This window comes from Micromys minutus (assembly GCF_963924665.1).
Source record: "Micromys minutus genome assembly, chromosome: 18".
Classification (NCBI taxonomy): Eukaryota; Metazoa; Chordata; class Mammalia; order Rodentia; family Muridae; genus Micromys; species Micromys minutus.
The window spans coordinates 1,465,786-1,484,864 of NC_137953.1; the positions used below are offsets into that span (position 1 = coordinate 1,465,786).

Here is a 19,079-nt window from a genome sequence, read left to right on the forward strand (position 1 = left end):
TCAACTCAAACACCAGAGAGAAGGAAAGCAGCCAGCCAAACTGTGCCCAGCACGCTTATTTCTGATGATCTGGAAATAAACAACATGCTTGGGAATACAGAGCCAGAGGCCCGCTGAAAGCTTCGAGCAAGACATAAACTCTACTTAAAAATAACTCTGTGTGTTACACTCTAGGACTGCTATATGGTTATACATGGGAAAGAGATCAAAACCCTGGACAGACACCTGACGTCAGACTTGAAATGCTAAGTGGAAACAGAACTATCCAGCATCTTCATTTATACACAATTTACAATATTTGATTCAAAATAAAAAAATCACAAGAAAAATACATCTGTTTCTGCTACAATTCCTTCCCTTCCCCTCCCCCCGAGAAGTCTTCTGGTAAAAGGTGTCGTGTCCCCACCACCGTCCTGTTTTGGTCTAGTTCTGAGACCCCAGCTTGGGCCAGGCAACATGGAAGGATGGCAATGCTTGGTATTTATAGCACATACGCACTTATTCAAGGACCTCAGACACTTGCAGTCACACCTCCAGATTTGAGAAACCACACTTCAACGGAAGCCAGACAGCTAGATAAACGCCAAGAAGGTTGCATGGGTGTAAGATCCCTTGGCTCAGTCTATTATCAAACAAGGTCAAAGCTGGCTGGCCAGAGCTGAGCCCAACTTCTCTTCACAAACACATCCTATTGGTTTTGCCCTGTTTAAACTGCACACTCCAGACTTCTGCCTGGGGGTAAGACCAGCCACAGCTGGCATGTCCTCATGATACTGCATCAAGATTCATCAGCATCTGGAAGATGGGCTTTAGGACTGACATGGGGGCCATTCCTAGCAAGAATGAGACAAGAAGTGTCCATCACAGGCTCAGTGACAGTGAAGCTTCTGTGAGTGGACCCAGCAGAGGTGAAGCTCAGGGCAGTCAGCGCTGGAGTTAAGGTAATGCTATTGAAGATGGGGATGAGAAAACACAGCAAACTAACGAGAAGAGCCGGCCAAGGTATGGATCTGGAGGGTCAGAGATTTTTCTTTCCTTATCATTTCTATAGGAGAAGGCAAGGGGTAGGAGAAAGGAGCTTGAGGGACCCTTATTTGCAGATTTAAAAAAAAAATCATTTTTTCTCATAACTCCGTAATGAAAATGTGTATTACGGCATGAAGGTTAACAGAACTGTGTCTGCTCCTGGCTCGCGGCTACAGGTCTATGAGCTGATCCACCAGCAGCAAAGACCTGGCTAGGTTGGGAAGACTGGACTCAGAGCTCCCACTGCTGTTCCTAGAGTGCCCACCTGGAAGCGGAAAGACAGATTCAGTACAAAACAGAGGGTTAGGGTTAGATGTGCAGAGCAAGCGAAGGAGAAAAAGGAAAACAAAGAAACCTAGAGAAGCAACAGCTCATATTTAAAATGTCTTACATGTTGATGTCTAAACATGACCACCGTACCACCACCTCCCACCAACAGCTCACTCCATGCACACCACAGAGATGCTGCTGGTTCCAAACCAACAAGTCTGTCCAAGAAGTTCTGGCTGCCATGCTAGCCTCCTACCAATAGAGAACCATCTCTTCCACAAAGTAAAAATTAATTTACTTTGGGGAAAATTAGCTATTAGGACATTGCAATACAAACATGCTTTCAAAATAAGTAAGTGGTGAGTTTTGGTGTTTTGTGCATGCTCACATGACTCAACCCAAAGAAGAAAAGAGATGTTCCATAATGCCAACAGATGCAGCAGACACCAAAATGCCACCTTAGCTCTCTGGTCAGAATCTACACCTATCACATATTTTCTAATTATGATGAAAATGTTCAACACTTCTGACATAGACCTTCAGGTTTCTACCAACCAGAGAAATTTACTTTTTGGCTTGACATTTCATAAAACCTAAGTCTTCTCTAAATAACTCCAAGTCAGTAAGGTTTAAGCTACAGAGATCAGCATCTCCACCTGCCTCACATGTTGGTCCTGCCTACACTGACTGCCATTATCCAGTGTCTCTCACCGAACGGTGATGCTCCCATTCACCACGCTGGCGAGGGACATGCTTTGATGAGAGCTGATGTCAGGCTCTTCTCTCTTCTCCAGCCTCTTCCTTACCTTGTGTGGTTTTGGTTATCAGTACAGGGATGGGGTCAAACTCATCTTCTGCCACCTTTTCGGAGCCCTCAGCGACACCAAAACCTGAGATGAGACTACTATCTTCTGCAGCTTAATAAAGAACGCAAGCACACAAGCAAAACAACAGAGGAAGAGATTAGCAAATGAGAGAACAGGAAGGAAGCACCAAGCCTTCAACCATGAACAACCACTATTCTTAAAGGTAGAAGCACTTGCTTTTGTGAATTGAAATAAAAGTTGGAAACTGGAAAATACATGTGTATAGAAGTATAAACTTTAGAATTTACTAATTTTCATATGTAACTAAGAATTCTCCATTGTGTAGAGATCAAATCGTTGTGAAATATCTCTGCAATGTTGATATCTTTGAGTCAACAGAGGCCTGACTAACAACACTTGAAACACTCAAAGCCTGGGGAAGGAGAAACTGTAAAGGCTGGGGCATGGCTCAGTGGCAGTGTGTGGGCAGACCAGAGCAAGTGCAAGGTCCTGAGTTAGATCCCGGGACCCAAACCAACGACCACAAGAAGTAAGCAATATGTAAAGGCAAGCAGAGGCCAGAGCCCTGTTCTGTGGAAAAAGACCTTTAAATGACTCCGAATGCTGGGTCACAAAGGCACACACATTAGACCACTAGCACGGTTTTGGGGTTGTTTTTCTTTTTGGGTTTTTGTTGTTGTTGTTGCTTGAGACAGTCCTATTCTGCCGGCCTCACTGTCCAGACTTACAGAAATCAGCCTGTCCCTCTGTCCTAGGTGCTGGGACTAATGAGGTGCTGCCGTGTCCAGCAAGTTCTCCATTCCAGCTAAAGCCAGGCCCCTGAAGTGCTGCCTGCGCACTGTGTGGCAGGCACTGCTTCTCAGTGGGGACAACCCCTGCCGGCCATCAGTGTCTACACAGGTGACCTCCTGTGCCAGCCGTGTGCAAGACAGCCATCACCACACCAGACATCAGAACCTAACTCAAGCTCATCTGCCTGCAAAATCTCAAACCAGATGAAACCAAAACCATGAAGTGAAAATGTGGGACCGGAGAGAGGAACCCAGTAATCAATTATGACTCAAAGTGAAGTAATATTAAAATGTTCACAAGTTCAATTTTTGAGGGATGATTTTTTTTTTTTTTGAGGAAAGTGTTTTTTTACACTCAAAAACCTTGAATCAGATTTGATAACATGATTTTACTCTCTTTCTGTTTTGTTTTTCAAGACAGGGTTTCTAAGTGTATAGACTGTCCTGGAACTCACTCTGTAGACCAGTCTGGCCTTGAACTCACAGGAGATCTGCCTGCCCCTGCCTCCCAAGTGTGGAATTAAAAGGTGTGTGTCACCACTGCCTGGCTATGACTTTACTTTATAAGGTTAACCAATTGGCCCACCCATCCATGTGGCTGGTCCTTAAGGCATGTGCTCCCAAGGGTAACATGGATTATCTGTATCCCAGTTCTGTTCAGAAAATAATCCCTGCACCTGTCTGCCATTGCTAGGGCTTATTAACTACTCGAAGAAGAACTGTAAAAGACTATAAACCCATGTTTTCTATAGCAATGGACAGTTTGAACACTTTACTAACAAAGACTTTTGATAAGGGAAGTCTCCAGGAGCTCTTCAGCTCCTCTGCTCAGGGAAACATGTGGGTCCAAGAAGAAAGACTTTACCTTTATGAGTGGGAGCAGAGAGTGCTATGGGGGCAAACTCTTCCAGAAGGTCAGCAGTAGGGTTAGAAAGCAGAGAGCAGTCTAGCAGAGAGTCTTCCCCCGTGAGAGAGTCTGAGTCCAGTTACCAGCATTCCAGGAAATGATGGCATTAAACAGCACACAACAATATAGTAAGGTCATAGCTTGACTTTCAAATTATTGCATTTACAGGCCATATATACAAGCCAAGGTACAGAAAGAAAATCAAAAGAAACACATTAAGCTCTCTGAACTTCACTGGCTTCCCACCCAGGAGCTGCAGGAAGTGCAGGAGCTGCAGGAGCTGCAGGAGCTGCAGGAAGTGCAGGGGCGGCTCTCATTCAAGCCCCCTATTATTATTCTTTACACTGACTCCTCCAAACCACATAGAATTCTTTCAGTAAATAGTCGGGGAATTCAGAGATAAAACATTTGAGTGTTTCCTGGGGTAACGTCCATGTGAGGAACAGTGAGAGGACCGTGCCTTTGCCACATGCATCGATTTACCATCCCCCAAGCCACACCAGCAGTCTTATCAAGGTTAGGAGGACTCAGACAAGATTGAAATTTTCAAAGTAGGGTGAAAGTAGTATTGCATCTGAGGATGATTTAAATTTTCCCTGTGAGCTAAAGGAAAATCACCTCTAGAGGACGAAGCTCTGATCTGGGAAAGAATTATCAACAGGGGGGAATGAGCTCCACAGACCCACAGCCACTAGGAGGACATTTGTGGTATTGGGGGCTGACTAGACCTAGACTTTGTGTTGCTCTGCAATCACTCTATCACTGAGCTATATCCCCAGCCCTGGGGAAAGGATATTGAATGACAAAATTCTGTATCAGAGCGAGTGAACCCAGGAGTCATTCTGAAGAAAAACATGGCTCTTGCTCTCTTGCCTTCTTGCTCTCACTCTGTCCTCTTGTCCCTTCCCCCCTCCCCATTCTTCCCCACCCTGTGTTCATGGCTGGCCTCTACTCCCCCCACCCCATCTCTGTCTCTCTCTACTACCCTCTCAACTCCCTTCCCCATGCCCCGAATAAACTCTATTACATATAAAAAAAATGGCTCTAAAAAAATACTCAGTTCTTAAGCACAAAGATACACCCAACATCCAGAAGCCAATAATTCATAGCATTCACTGTAAAACCAAACAAAATGCAAATAACAGAGGCTCATCTGCCACGGGTGGGAAGCCCTGCTCTGAGGCTCCTGCACTGACCAGCTCTGCACCTGCAAAGACCCTGACTGACCTGTGCGGTTCGAGGTCACAGATTCCGTCTGAGATGGGAGGCGCTGGGCAACAGGTGGCTCCAGTCCAGGTATGAGACTCTCAACAGCAACATCAGCTTTTTCTTTTGTACCAGGACATTAACAGTGGAAAGGAAGGGATAAGAGAAGGAAGAAGTCAGAGGCTGCTGAGGAAAACCTGTGAAGGCTTGACTCTATAAATCTCAGGCGAGCTGCAAAGCACAGCCTGTGACCCTCTTTCTGCTGCATTTGGCTGAGCACACATGTACAAGGTTAACCATCAGGATTGTACATTGATCGTTGGCTCCTATAAACAGGTGTGGGATATAAGCCACTTTCAAGCAACAAATTCTTCCATGTCAGAAAAGACTGGTGGAAACACAGGCAATAGTGACTCACACCTGTACTCCAATAACTATGGAGGCTGAGACAGGTGGATTGCCATGAATTTGAGGCCAACCTGGCTATCTACAGTGATGATCTACTTCAAAAAGCCAACAATGATCAAACAGCTTCATGCATCATTGGCGTCAGCAATTGCCCCCTCCATGGACCAGACCTGGAATAAACATCCTCTAACCTATTGCGCAATCCTCAGATCCCCACCCCACCCCAAAGTCTCACAGATGGAGGTAATGGCATTCCCGGGTGCTAGCACTAAAGTCTAAGAACTGACTCCTCCAAGAGCCCAGGCAGTTTATATGTTCTGCTTATGAAGCACAAAAGGACCAGGCCCTGCCCTGTCTGTCAGACGTCCTGGTATGATGGGCATTTGTTACATGCTTTGACCTTCTAAAGAAGAATCAGCTCAAGTCTATTAAATTCAGTGAAGTTCCAAAGACCAGTGAGAAACTAATGGTTTCACAAAGGTTTTCTTTCCACACATTCTCCCTCACTCATGAAACTTACTGGAGAAATCACAGAACATAATCAGCAAGACCAGAGTTACATGGAAAACAGAAAAAGACACTTCATGGGAGGAGCAGAAACAGAACTGACTGTCTGCACTGCTGGATTCCCAGTATGCACAGGGGCTACAGAAGCCTTGGGCCGGTCTGCCCCCCCCCCCCGTCCCCCATCCTCATGCCAGAGGTTCCCCCACCCCCACAGCAGGCATGACTGAAGAAACAGTGACTTTACCAATCACAGCATCGGAAGTGCTGCCGAAAGGGTCTGTCATAGGCAAGAGGTCGGGGAGCAGAAGAGAAGTGTCAGGAGATTTGAGTCCCTCGATTAGTTTTTCTAGGTTGGGAAAGAGGTAAAGAAAAGGGAAATGCAAGGAGATTATAAAGCAAGAGGATCATTTACTGTTTTCCATGAAAACAGTTTAGGGATCCTCACTTTAAAGATTCACCATAAAAACAAGGACCATTAGTGTCTTCTTAACAATGTGTTTTCCCAGGACCAGCAAGTTGGTTCAGTGTTAAGGTGACCTCGTCAGTGGAAGGAGAGAACAAATTCCTACAAGCGACCTTCTAACTTCCACATATGTGCTCTCACACATGCAACACAAAATGAGAGGTAAAGAGAAGCTACTTCCCAGGTAAACTGCACTCGGTTCACTCATAGTGAGGCCATTAGGTCTGTTTATCCCTCGTTTCTCTCTGAAGCATAACATATGGTAACCATCACCAATTTCTAAATGTGTACAACTCGGAGACTTGACACACTAATGATGCAGTTTCCAACACTTTCAAACTCCTGTACCCCATACAATGAATGCTTCCTTTTCACCAGGCACTGGCAACAATATCCCTACTTTTGTCTACATAGTTTTGTGTTTTTTTAGACTCCCAACCCTGATGCCCTTTTAAAAACACATGGTTAAAAACACATGTAGCCAATGATGACACTTACTTCTAATCCTCCTGCCTCTACCTCCTTAGTCCTGGGACTATAGACATTAACTGGCACTGAAGTCTGAACCCAGAACTTTGAACATGCTAAGTAAACACTCTACCAAGCAAGCTAAATCTAAACTCCAGAGTTTCACTTTATTTTTTATTATTTTGTAGTTGGTTTTTTATTTGTTTTAAAGAACCAGTCATTTAGGGCTGGAGAGATGGTTTAGCAGTTAAGAACTCTAGCTGCTCTCCCAGAGGACCCATGTTCAGAACCAACATGGCAGCTCACAGCTGCCTGTAATGCCAGTTCCAGGGGATCTGACATCCTCACAGGGACATAAAGGAAAACACCAATGTACAGAAAATAAAAGTAAAGAAATTATTTCTTTTAAAAAGTAAGGGTCTCTCTATGCAGCCCTGGCTGTCCCAGAGCTTTCTAGCCTTTAACCCACAGCCCCTCCTGCCTCTGCCTCCCAAGTGCTGTGGTTAAAGGCCTGAGCCACCACACCTGGCCTCAGATTTTCTGATCTGAAACTAGAACCCTGCAGCCTCACTCAGTTGGAGTTCCTTTTCTTAGCACAGAACTCCTGACAGTTCTCCAGGCTGCAGCCTGCAGTGTGGATGTGCAGGCTTTGGTTCAGGCCCCAGTTGACAGGTATGAACATACTAATCACTGAGTGAGAAATTAGTGAGACCAGGTGGATTAGCCTTAAATTCCTTAAGCTGACCTAAGGTACCTCAACTTGAGGCACAGACATAACAGTAGCTCTGCCAGCTTTTATAGAGTCCTATCACATCAATGAAAAAGCCTCTAGACATCTCCATTCAATGCCCTGACCTGCAGTTCCTGTGAATTCCAGAAACAGAGAGCACCTCATACTGAGATGACTTCTAAATGGGAACAGTTACCCTATAACTGAGAGTGTCCTTCTCCTCACCAGCAGCAATAATCACCTAGTTGGAACCAGATTGTCCCCCAAGTACTAGAGACAGTGAGCAGCCAGACTGCAGTCTGGCCAACCCCACAGCCAGGCACATTCTCACCCTACTCCAGTGTTTCCTGTGTCTGGAACCAAGGCTTCTTTTAAGGTTGTGAAGTTGGGCTGAAAAACCCAACCTCTACCTTTCCAGCAAGGCCTCTGAATAAAACCATTTCCCTCCATTCACCACAGCCTTTATCTTTTTAAGGGCAAGTGGCAGAACCTAATTTTTGGGACACCCTCCCCTGCTCAAGTCCATCAGACCACCGGCCTAAGATTCCGGTTATAGCTTCATTTCAGGAGATGGAGCACTGCTGACATGTGGGGCAAAGAAACAAAAAGTGATCTGAATCGACTTGTCACTCAGGGTAACTGGCAGGCAATATACACACATCAAGACATTAGCCTCTCCTTCAGCCCGGGACACCAGAACCCTCTCTTCAACCTAGTAAAGGTACAACAGTAACCTGAAACTAACTGGTGGTCACAGAAGAAGGGGATTTAGACCCTGCACTTTTATTACAGGAAAATTAAGGGGCCAGATAAACTAAAATTAAATGTTTGTTTGAGAAAAAAGAATCTGCTTCAAGTTCAGGTCCTCATATAGAACTTTTTACTTGGTTCACATTGTTCTAGGCCTTTGGAAAGAGAAAGAAGCAATAAACAGACAGACATTTATGACAGACAGGAATGAACTTCAGATGCGATGGTCGAGAAGAATCCATGTTACAGATAATGGATACATGGCAGAAAAAAAGTGTTAAACAGTATGACGTGACTATGCCATGTGTTAGAGACGGCAGAGCAGAGACCTCTAAGTTACGTGACGATGTACTACACTTCTCATTTGTACCTATTTAAAGAATGAACTGTGAGCTTCTCACAGTAGGGGATATGAAAAAACAAGACAAAACAGAAAACTAACAAAGACCAAAGGCACCATTACCAATCTTGTGCTGTACAAGGCATTTTATTTTAGAAAATGACAATGAAAATATCTTTTATAATACTGGCTAAAATAGATGGTTTTCAGAAAAAAAACAAAACAAAAAACCACCCTGTTCTCCTGAACAATAGTTTAAGGCTCCTCCCTGCCCTACCCCCACCAAAACCTTCCATTTTAAAAGATGTAAAGGCCCCTGCCTCCATGTGTGATGACAGATGGTGGGAGGGGAGAACTCCTCTACGCTGTCCTCTGACCTCTCTACAGGAGCACCATGGCTCATGTGCTCCCTCCCCCACCCAAAAACAAAAAAAGTATATGTGATATATGGCCGGCACTTATGGCACACGCCTTTAATCCCAGCACTCTGGAGGCAAAGGCAGGAGGATCTCTGTGAGTTGAGGCCAGTCTGGTCTACATAGTGAGTTTCAGGATAGCCAATAGAGAAAAACAGGGGCTGGAGAGATGGCTCAGTGGTTAAGAGCACCAACTGCTCTCCTAGAGGTCCTGAGTTCAAATCCCAGCAACCACATGGTGATTCACAGTCATCTATAATGAGATCTGATGCCCTCTTCTGGTGTGTCTGAAGACAGCTACAGTGGACTCCTATACATAAAATAAATAATTCTTAAAAAAAGAAAAGAAAAACCAAACCCAATCAACCCCACCCCCAAAAGTGTGTATTTGGATTTTCTGAAGAAACAGAAGAGTAGGATGGGGCGAAGTTCTAACTTTGGGGAGGCCTGTTTCTGACTAAACCTGAAAATGCAGGCTCTAGACAGATACTTGGATGTTAGAAATGTGGGAGTTGGGGCAGAAGAGCCCATGTGAGCCCACGGCCTCCTGCACAAGGCACTCTGTGCACTGCCCAGGACCCTCACTGCGAGGAGGCCCTCACTCAGGCAACTGGTACTCACAACACAAGGATATAATGAACCTTCCACAAGTCTAACCTACATAATCGAAATGGCTCTCTGGCATGCAGCTGGGTTATTCTATGAGTTCTGATTTTTTCTTCCTTTTTAAAAATCAAAAGAAAGCTGGTTTAGTTTACACCCATGACCCTAGCACCAAAGGCAGAGGCACTGCAAGGTTAAGGCCAGTGTGGTTTTCAAGAGCTCCAGGCCAAGCAGAGCTATACGTGAGACTCCATGTCAAAGATTCTGACTTTTCAATACAAAGCTGAAGATCAGGACACACCTACAAAAGACAAGTTGTTATGAACCTCAAATAAAAACAATGTGGCTGCTGTGGGTGGTGATTAGAATGAGTCGCCCATAATCGCCAGTGTTTGCATACTTGGTTGGCCCCAGTTGGACATGCTTAGGAGGGGTGGCCTTGCTGGGATAAGTCACTGAGGATGGGCTTGGCATTTTGACTTCGCTCTCTGTGCTTCCCGGCCTTAATAGAGATGCACTCTGACCCTCTGGAACCATAAGCAGTTGTAAGATCTTTCTTCTACAAAGCTCTTTCTGTCGCTTTGGTCATGATGCTTATCACAGTAACAAGGAAGCAATTAATACACATAGCATTGTGGCTTTTGAAATGTGTAACTTGTCAGACATGGGGCAAACAAACCCTGTAAGACTTATAGTGAGAAATGCTGTTCTTAAATTTTAATTACTCTATGGAGTAAAAGAAGCACCAATCACTACAAACTGTACAAATCAACTGAAATACCAAACTTCATGACCTCAATAGATAAATGTGATTACTATCGTCAAATAAGATTAAAAACTGGAGCCAGGCCTGGAGATGCATGCCTGCAGGCCCAGCACTTGGGAAAGAGAGGCAGGAGGATCAAAAATCCAAGGCCAGATTAGGTTACCAAAAAAAAAAAATCTGTCTCCAAAAAAAAGAAAGAAAATAAAGTCTAGTCACTCTGAACAGTTTCCGAGAGAACGCACAGTAAACTGTCACAGCATCTTCAAGTTAGAATCTAAACAAACAGCATGCCCCATTCTAATTCTACGTAAGAAAACTGCAATGATGGGAAGACAGTTTCTAAACTACGACGCTCATGATGATCCATCTCCCAAGGCAGGAGCAGGGGACGAAGATGTCGGGCCAAAAGGGGAGCGGACTGTCCACGCTGACATCAGCTCCTCTTGCCTGTCTTTTCAAGAGAGGCCAGAGGGCCATACAACCACGAAGGGCTTTCAAAAGCCCTCCAACTCCCTGAAGTAGCACTTGTGGGGCAGCCAACACGTCTTCTCTAGTCTTGCAGAACTCTGACATTGGGAGCTCAGAGCTGAAGAAGTGCTGTACAAACTGTTTCCACAAACCCTTGTGCACTGCAGAAATGTAGGTAAAAACAAAGGCACAGTCTCTTTAAAAACCAGTGTGACCGTTTCTCAAAAGTTAAAAATAGAATTACCATATGACCCGGCCAAAAGAAAGAAGCACATGAAAAAGACATCCCACATATTCTCAGCCCAAGTGCTGTTAAAGGAAAGCTAGCTGGACAAGCAGCACTCGCTCTTCTACACGGTAGTAATTAATGAAAGTTTTATTTTATGCACAAAATGAAGGGGAATCTTAATTTATGCATAAAATGAAGAAAATTCTCACGTACACAATACAGTTGAACTGTGATTAGGCAAAGTGATCAGGCCAGCCACAAACGTTCAGATCCTGTAGGATCCTCATTATCTGGGGTTCCTGGAGCAGTAAAAGTCCATACGTGGGAACAGTGTGGTGTGCTGCAGGGGGATTAAACCACTGCTCGGTGCTCACAAGCTCCTAGTCTCCAAGTGGAAAGGACAGTGAGGGGACAGCTGAGACATGGACATGTACTAAATGTCACTGAACTGCACAGCAAAGGCTGGACATTTAAGTAAATGTAAAAGTAAGATGAAAAACAACTACTTCAAAATCTGTCCACCTATCTTCAGAAAAGACCCCTGCTGTCTGCTCCACAGGATTTTAAGCTGGAACCTTCTTCCCTGAAGACCAGTGGCGCCCGGGCACCCGCGAGGCACTACCCCACTCACCAGCCACCTGACAACTGACTCCTTAACATTCCACACTTCCCTAAAGAAAAGTCCTTTAGCAAGCAAACCACAATTCTCCAGAGACCTTTCACCCCAGCCTGACAATGTGTAATCAGGACTCTGACGTCATAACTAGGTTTCACCTGTCAGGAACGCAGACCTAGAACTCAGGCTGAAACAGCATTTCCTATCTTTATGGCAAGTTAAAATTACAAAGCAATTCCAAATACAGTTTCAATGAATGTTCTTTCCAGTTTCAGAAGCTAAGTGTTACTGTTTCCAGTCTCCAGAATGAGACCCTGAGTTCAGATCAGATCACAGTCAGGCAGTACTACACGGCCACAGTGATGTCCCAGGCTTTCTAAGCTCAAAGCCATGTTTACACCTCCCTGACTTCTCCATTCAAAGGCTTTCCCCATCTCAGTTACAAAACCCAGGGACTAAAGCAATGCTATGACTTGAGGGATTTGGCAAGGAAGGTCTCCATGATGACCCACACACAGGTAAGGACCTGACTTGCCATCACAACCACCCACCACTCAGCTCTGTAAGATCAGGGAGGATTACAGATTCAAGTTGACACCTTACCTCAGAGCCCCCAAGTCTGCCTGCCACCTAATTCGGCCTGGAGCTGTGGCCAACATGAACACTGTTGTTTGTTCAGGTACCAGACACTGAACGAGCTCCTAGCTCACTGCACTTTTCAGATGCTAAAGGAGGGCCTGGAGAAAGAATGAGGTTATTGGAGGGCATGAAGGGCAGGGGGAGCTGAATGTCTGCTAAGCCTCACCCCTTCTTTCACCAGGGTGAGGCAACTTGCTGGCACCGTGAGCGGCGTGTTCTTCACTCACTTTCAGCAAGGGTGGATGGTTAGGTTTGGATTGTTCCAGGCACAGGGTATTGCAGGCTGAGAACATCAGTCCAGTGTCCAGAAGGTGGGAGCAATAGTGGAAGCCAACAGCCTCATGATTCTTTCATCTCTCCATCTGATCTGACAAATGCTTAGAGAGTCACTGTAGGAGACAGCGACTCTGATGCCACTGACTATGAAATGCTGAGGCAAACAGATCATGGGCAAAGAAAAGCAGACATTCTAACAAGTGTCACGAGGATAAAAGCCATGAGGTACAATTGAGAGAGCCTCTGAGGCCACAGTGGGCTTCTACAACAACAGAGCACATACGCTCAGACACAGGAACAGCTGAAGAAGAAGCTATCCAGGCATTAACACAATACTGGCAGGTGCTAAGGCCCCAAGGTGGGAGAGTTTAACCTGGGAAAAGAAAGACTAGACTTAAAGGGAGAGTGGTGCGAGTGTTGGTGATGGGGAAGTTCAAGGCCACATCAGTTAGGGCCTTGATCTCGGTGACACAGAAACCCATTTTACATTTTTAGTAGATGAGGTTGGCCTAACAGATTAAAAAAAAAAAATCCCTGAAATTCTCTATCAGAATGTATCATACAATTAGGTTTTCAATTAAAAGCTTACTTGGTGTGGCTTACTTAAATAAAAATGGCCCCCATAGGCCATAGAAGTAGCACCATAGGAAGTGTGGTCTTGCTGGAGACGCATGGACTTATTGGAGGAAGTGTGTCACTAGGGGTGGGCTTTGAGGTTTCAGAAGCCCAAGCCAAGACAAGTGTACCTCTCTCTTCCTGCTGCCTGCTGATATGGGTGTAGAACACTCAGCTACCTCCCAGCACCAAGTGTGCCTGCATGTGGCCATGCTTCTTGCTATGATGAAATAAACTTCTGAACTGTAAGCCAGCCTCAATGACATGTCTTTTTTTTTTTTTTTTTTTTTTTTTTTTTAAATAACAGTGGTCACGAGATCTCTTCAAAGCAATAAAACCCCAAGAGTCTTGGTATGAGAGTATATAGCACTAAACTCTTCCTGGATTCTTCTAGAATGAAAAAAGTATGAAGAATGAGGAAATAGGCATCATCAGAACCTTCAGGAACTTCCCATGCAGCCATTGTGTGTTCCTGGCTCTCAACCCTGATCTAAAGGGCTGCTGTGGCAGCCGTGGAGTTAGCCACTGGCAGTACCTCATTCTCTGCCCCGGGCAAAGAGCGAGATTCTGTAGGCCCTCGGTTTCCAAAGCAACCACAATACAAAATCCCAACGTATACCAGGGGAACTTTGCCCTTGTCTCATGCCATGTGAACCACAGCAGAAAAGAAACGTCCCCATTTTCCAACCTGCTCAAAATGGATTCATCTGGGCATTGCCAGGCACACTGAAAGAAAATAGAAAAGATCTAACTGACCCCTTTCATTAGCCAACTTCTACAGAATCATGTGTGGAGCTCAATTCACAGGCAGTTGCAAGCTGCCAGACATGGGTGCTGGGGCCCTCGGGAAGAGTAGCGTGTGCACTTAGCCACAAAGCCATCTCTCCAGCCCTTCCTTCCCAACCTTGAAGCAGCCAATCAAAGATCTTTGACTGCTAGAAGGAAAGAAAAGCTGAGCTGATTGTGTCAACTTGGCAAGGTCGAGACCTGGGAGGCATAAGAACTGGGGAAGATGAAGAGAAACAACTGCCACATGCTTCTAAAGACTGGGGTTTAGTTCCACAAAATGAGGCTTCACATCACCATGCCCCCAAAGAAGATGTGGGGAAGGGAAAAGGAAGCAGCCTTTAGCATCCTCTCATCATTCCAAAGCCTGACACTGGCCCAGTTTTACGCTCTGGCTACTTCCTAAGAATCAGCAGCAAGGTAGACACATGGCTCCACCCACCAGGGACACACTCGCCGAGTCTGGCCCCGAGGGTTCAGCTGGACGCAGAACATGACTCGTGTTCCTACCAATTCTCATTTGTATTATTATAAAGTAATGAAGTGCCTACAGCACCCAGGAACCAGACGGGTCCCCACAGCTCTGTCCTCACACTTGGCCACTATGTGCACCTACTCTTTTTATCATATGCTCAATGGCTTCTGTCACCAGATTACAATCATACTGGATTCTCCAATTACCATAAACATGACAAAGAATAAAAAACAAAACAGATGTGGCAGTGGCTGCCTGTAATTTGGGTAGTTGGGAGGTAAAGGCAGGAAGGCCAACAGTTCAAAGTCATCCTTGGCTACAAAGCAAGACAGAGGCCAACTTGGCCTCAATGAAACCTTGCCCCTCCCCCGTATACTAACAAGAAGTTTACTAAGCATGGTAAAAATAGAACACTGCTAAGATCCAGAGCACACATGGTACAACCTGAAGTAATTTTATTCTTTTTAAGATAATTTTGTCTGTTTTCCAAAAAATATACCACAGCATCCAATTACCAGGAACTGGAATTCAGATCCTTATTATTGAGAACTGAAGCAGAGCTCTCCAGAGAGAGGTCTTGGCAGCCCTGGGATATAAGAATCAGACTGCTAACCTAAAGTGAGTCCTATGTACCTACCTGGAGCATCAGGTACTTGGAGAGGAATGAAGGGATCAGATACACTTAGAAGTGGGGTGCCAGAGTCCACAGCCTGCCCCCCCTTCCTTTTTTCAGCTGGAGTTAGTTGGAGAGGAAAGAGCAGAAGAGAAAATGAGAAAAGCAGAGGATCAGGTAAATATTGATGAACTTTCCTGTGCACCTCAACACTCTGCATGTCTCGCCAGACGCTGAGTCTCCCTGAACCACCATGATGTCCAACAGAGTGCTGGGCGATGCAATGAGACAGACAGGCCCCAGCCTCCAGTCTCACCGCATACTACTGCTACCCGTGCTCTTCTTGGCAAACTAGAGGTCCAGAGACCCAAGTTTCCTATACTTGGGATCCCTGTCAGGTTCTGCCTCTGGCTGAACTCTCGGGGCCAGGACTTAGAACCTTTAGAGACCTGAAATTTCTGCTACTATTTTCTTATTTTTTTCAGCAAAGAAAACAAAGGCCCAAACGTAGAGACTAGCCATCACTCTGCTTGCAAACAAGCGTCAGAAGCCAGGTCTCTTGGTTTCTACTTTAACATTCTTTACATTTCAGTTTAGTACTTCGTCTGGTTTCTAATTAAAGTTTCATTTTGATTTCTGCTTGGCTGTTTTGAAGTTGGGTGTGAAGATGTGCATCACACTGCTAGCACTCTAGAATCTACAGCAGGCAGATCAGGAGTCTGAGGCCAGTTGGTCTACCTCCAAAACAAAACAGAAAACTGAACAGACTCAAAGGAGCTGCTGCAGGTAGTGGGAAGCCCTGCACCCAGCTTCCAAACACATGTTCTCTAACAGCAGCACAGCACTGCCCGTGCTATACAACACGGTAACTTGAACGCATTGGTTTTCCCTTGCTCCCAGCTAGAGTTTGGATTTGGGAAGTCCTCCAAAGCTTTGCGATGGTGGCAACTAACTGTCAACTTGCAATAACCTAGGATCACCTGGGAGATGGCCATCAGGAAGTGTCTGAGAAGGGATATCTTGACTGTATTGGATGTGGGTGCACCATCGGCCTGGGCCTGGACTGAATGGAAAGGAGACTAAGACACACACTAGTATCCCTGCAGATGCTACGGCCACTGTGAGGCGGGTGTGCTTCTTCTTAAAGGTTTTTTTTTTTTTTTTTTTTTTTTTTTTTTTTTTTACTTTTGGTGGCAAGATGGCTCAGTAGGTAAGGCACTTGCTACCAAACATAATGCCCGAGTTCGATCCCTAGAACCCACATGATGAAAGCAGAGAACCGTCTCCTGCAAGTCCTGAGCCCACATGTCCACGTGCATGCACATGTACACATGAATCAAAGAGTTTCTCATCCTCTCTACATTTCCAGGCCCCCATGCTCCCTCAGCAGATCCCACCACGGTCATAAGAGCCACACCTATGTCCTTGCCAGTGCCAGCTCCTCAGAGGCAACAAGGTATAGCCTATTGGTAGCATTCTTGATGAACTAGCATCACCCTGTTTCCTAGACTTGGCTGCCTTACTCACACTGTGGTTTTGAAAACAGCTGGTGCGAAGACCACCAAAATGAAGGAATCCAGATGTTCAGCCCTAGTGTGTGAGCAGGGGCACACTTGGCCTTTCCTTAGGCTTGCAGGACCTGATCCTAGTAAGGCTAGTGGGAGGAAGCGGCACAGAGAGTCTGGGGTGGGAGGCCCTGGAGTGACAGAAGCACAGGAACCGCAGAGGCACAGACTCAGGAAGCCCAGCAGAGGAAATACAGCGAGTGTGCGGGGACTTCGGAGACTTCAGCCACTGCGTGAGTTCTGGGACTCAAACTCGCAGTTATGCTTGGTGTTAGGTGTCTTTACCTACTGGGCCATCATACTAGCCCATGACTGATTTATTAACTGGAAACAACAATCATAAGTTTTAAAATAAAAAGAAAGACATCACAATCTTAAATCAAAACCTAAAATTGTATACAAAATTGTGGTCACATGTATTTTGGTGAGGAAGAGCTATAAATTTCATTAGGTTCACAAAGATATCTGTGATCCTAAAAATGTTAAATGTAGATTGCACATTATGGAGGTTTGTATGAGAATGACCCCCATAGGCTCGCATATAAGAATGCTTGGTCCCCAGTTAGTGGAACTGTTTGAAAAGGATGAAGAAGTTGGCCTTGGGGACTGAAGAGATGGCTCAGCAGTTAAGAGCACTGACTGCTCTTCCAGAGGTCCTGAGTTCAATTCCCAGCAACCACCTGGTGGCTCACAACCATCTGTACTGGGATCTGATGCCCTCTTCTGGTGTGTCTGAAGACAGCTATAGCGTACTCACATACATGAAAGAAAGAAAGAAATATTTTTTAAAATTAAAAAAAAAGAAGAGGAAGTCTGGCCTTTTTGGGGAGGTGTCAGCAGCCACTGGTGGACTTCGAAGATTCAAAAGCTCATGTCAGGCCCAGTGTCTGTCTGTCAGTCTGTCTGCCTGCTTGCAGATCAGGATATAAAGCTATCAGCTGCTGCTCCAGCGCCATGCCTGCTTCCTGCCATGATGACCGTGGATTGACTCACTAAAACTGTAGGCAAGCCTCGAGTGTGTGTGTGTGTGTGTGTGTGTGTGTGTGTGTGTGTGTGTGTGTGTGTAAGAGTTGTCTCTCTACAGCAGCAGAACTAAGTTCTAAGCAGTGACTAAGACAGAAATCAAGATGGTAACACTCTGCTCCATCTAGGCGATGACAGTGTGGGTGATCTGGACTTGTCTCTAACAGATCTGTAACTTTTACATAGTAAGTATGCAAATTTTTACTGATAATGGGGAAAACAAGTTTCACTGCCTTGATCCTGTAAAATGCCCAGGCATATATTAGTAGACTATCAAGTATTGCCTTGATCCTGTAAAATGCCCAGGCATATATTAGTAGACTATCAAGTCTAAGACTGTATCCAATTCTTAGAATCCTTCAAATCATCCCAAAGGCCCCAGGAGTAATGACAAACGTTGCCAGAGCACTGACCCATCCTGTGCTAGAAAGAACAGCTCATGTGTGTTCTCCAGACAACTCCTCCGCTGAGTTCAAAGGGATTCTAGATGGTCCTTGAATATTTCCTGATTGAACAACTATTGAATGAGTGAAAAGAAAATGAGTTACTACTAGAAACTGGGTTCTCTGTATGCGTGGGAAACCTGCAGGCAGTGACAGTGAGCCCCACGTCTCAGGCATGTGTCACACTCACCAGTGCCAGCAGCGAACGTGGAAGCGGCAAAGGCATCTCCTTGTGTTGGCTGGAAGCCTGGGAGCAAACTCTCTGCAGAGCCTGCGAGCTTCTCAGGAAGCTTTCCTGCAGGGACAAGACAGCACTCTGCTCATCCCCGCAGCACCCCAGGGTGCAGACACACCTCTGACCTGACCTTACCACCAAAAAGTCCTTGTTGTGCCAGCTCCCAAACACTGTTTTCCAGGCTGGAAGCAGCCTGAGAACTGGGGTGAGGGAGGGGCTGTGAAGGAAGGGCAGGGGTGGACACACCTGGCTTCCATGGCCTGCAACTCATGTGCATATAGCCACATATGGACATGTACACACACACACTAATTCTCAATACTGCAGGAAGGAATTTGTTCACACAACAGAATGAGAAGTGGCAGAGATGACAATGAGATGACTTCTCACAGAAAGTCAAGTCCTATGTACGCCCTGTCTCTTATTTTAAAAGGCTGACTGAGCCCAGCTTGATCTACAACTTTAATCCAAGCGCTTGAAGGGCAGAGAGGCCAGTGGATCTCTGCATTTAAGGACAAACTGGTCTACATAGGCGTTCCAGACCAGCCAGGGCTGTATCCTGAGATTCTGTCTCAAAATGAAATAAAATAACTTTCCTAATGCTACAAACCTTTAATA

General features: G+C 45.5%; 1 protein-coding gene across 1 annotated transcript in view; it reads right to left on the reverse strand.

Annotated features, from left to right (window-relative positions):
- AAK1 (AP2 associated kinase 1) overlaps nucleotides 1-19,079 on the reverse strand; it is a gene marked incomplete at its 5' end in the record, with an annotated part of 46,027 nt that overhangs the window by 13,322 nt on the left and 13,626 nt on the right. Inside the window, 6 exons of the mRNA XM_080932118.1 lie at nucleotides 2,103-2,213; nucleotides 3,780-3,890; nucleotides 5,049-5,150; nucleotides 6,187-6,288; nucleotides 15,220-15,315; nucleotides 18,417-18,521. Coding sequence (XP_080788244.1) covers nucleotides 2,103-2,213; nucleotides 3,780-3,890; nucleotides 5,049-5,150; nucleotides 6,187-6,288; nucleotides 15,220-15,315; nucleotides 18,417-18,521 — 627 coding nt within the window. The remainder of the gene's footprint in view (nucleotides 1-2,102; nucleotides 2,214-3,779; nucleotides 3,891-5,048; nucleotides 5,151-6,186; nucleotides 6,289-15,219; nucleotides 15,316-18,416; nucleotides 18,522-19,079) is intronic.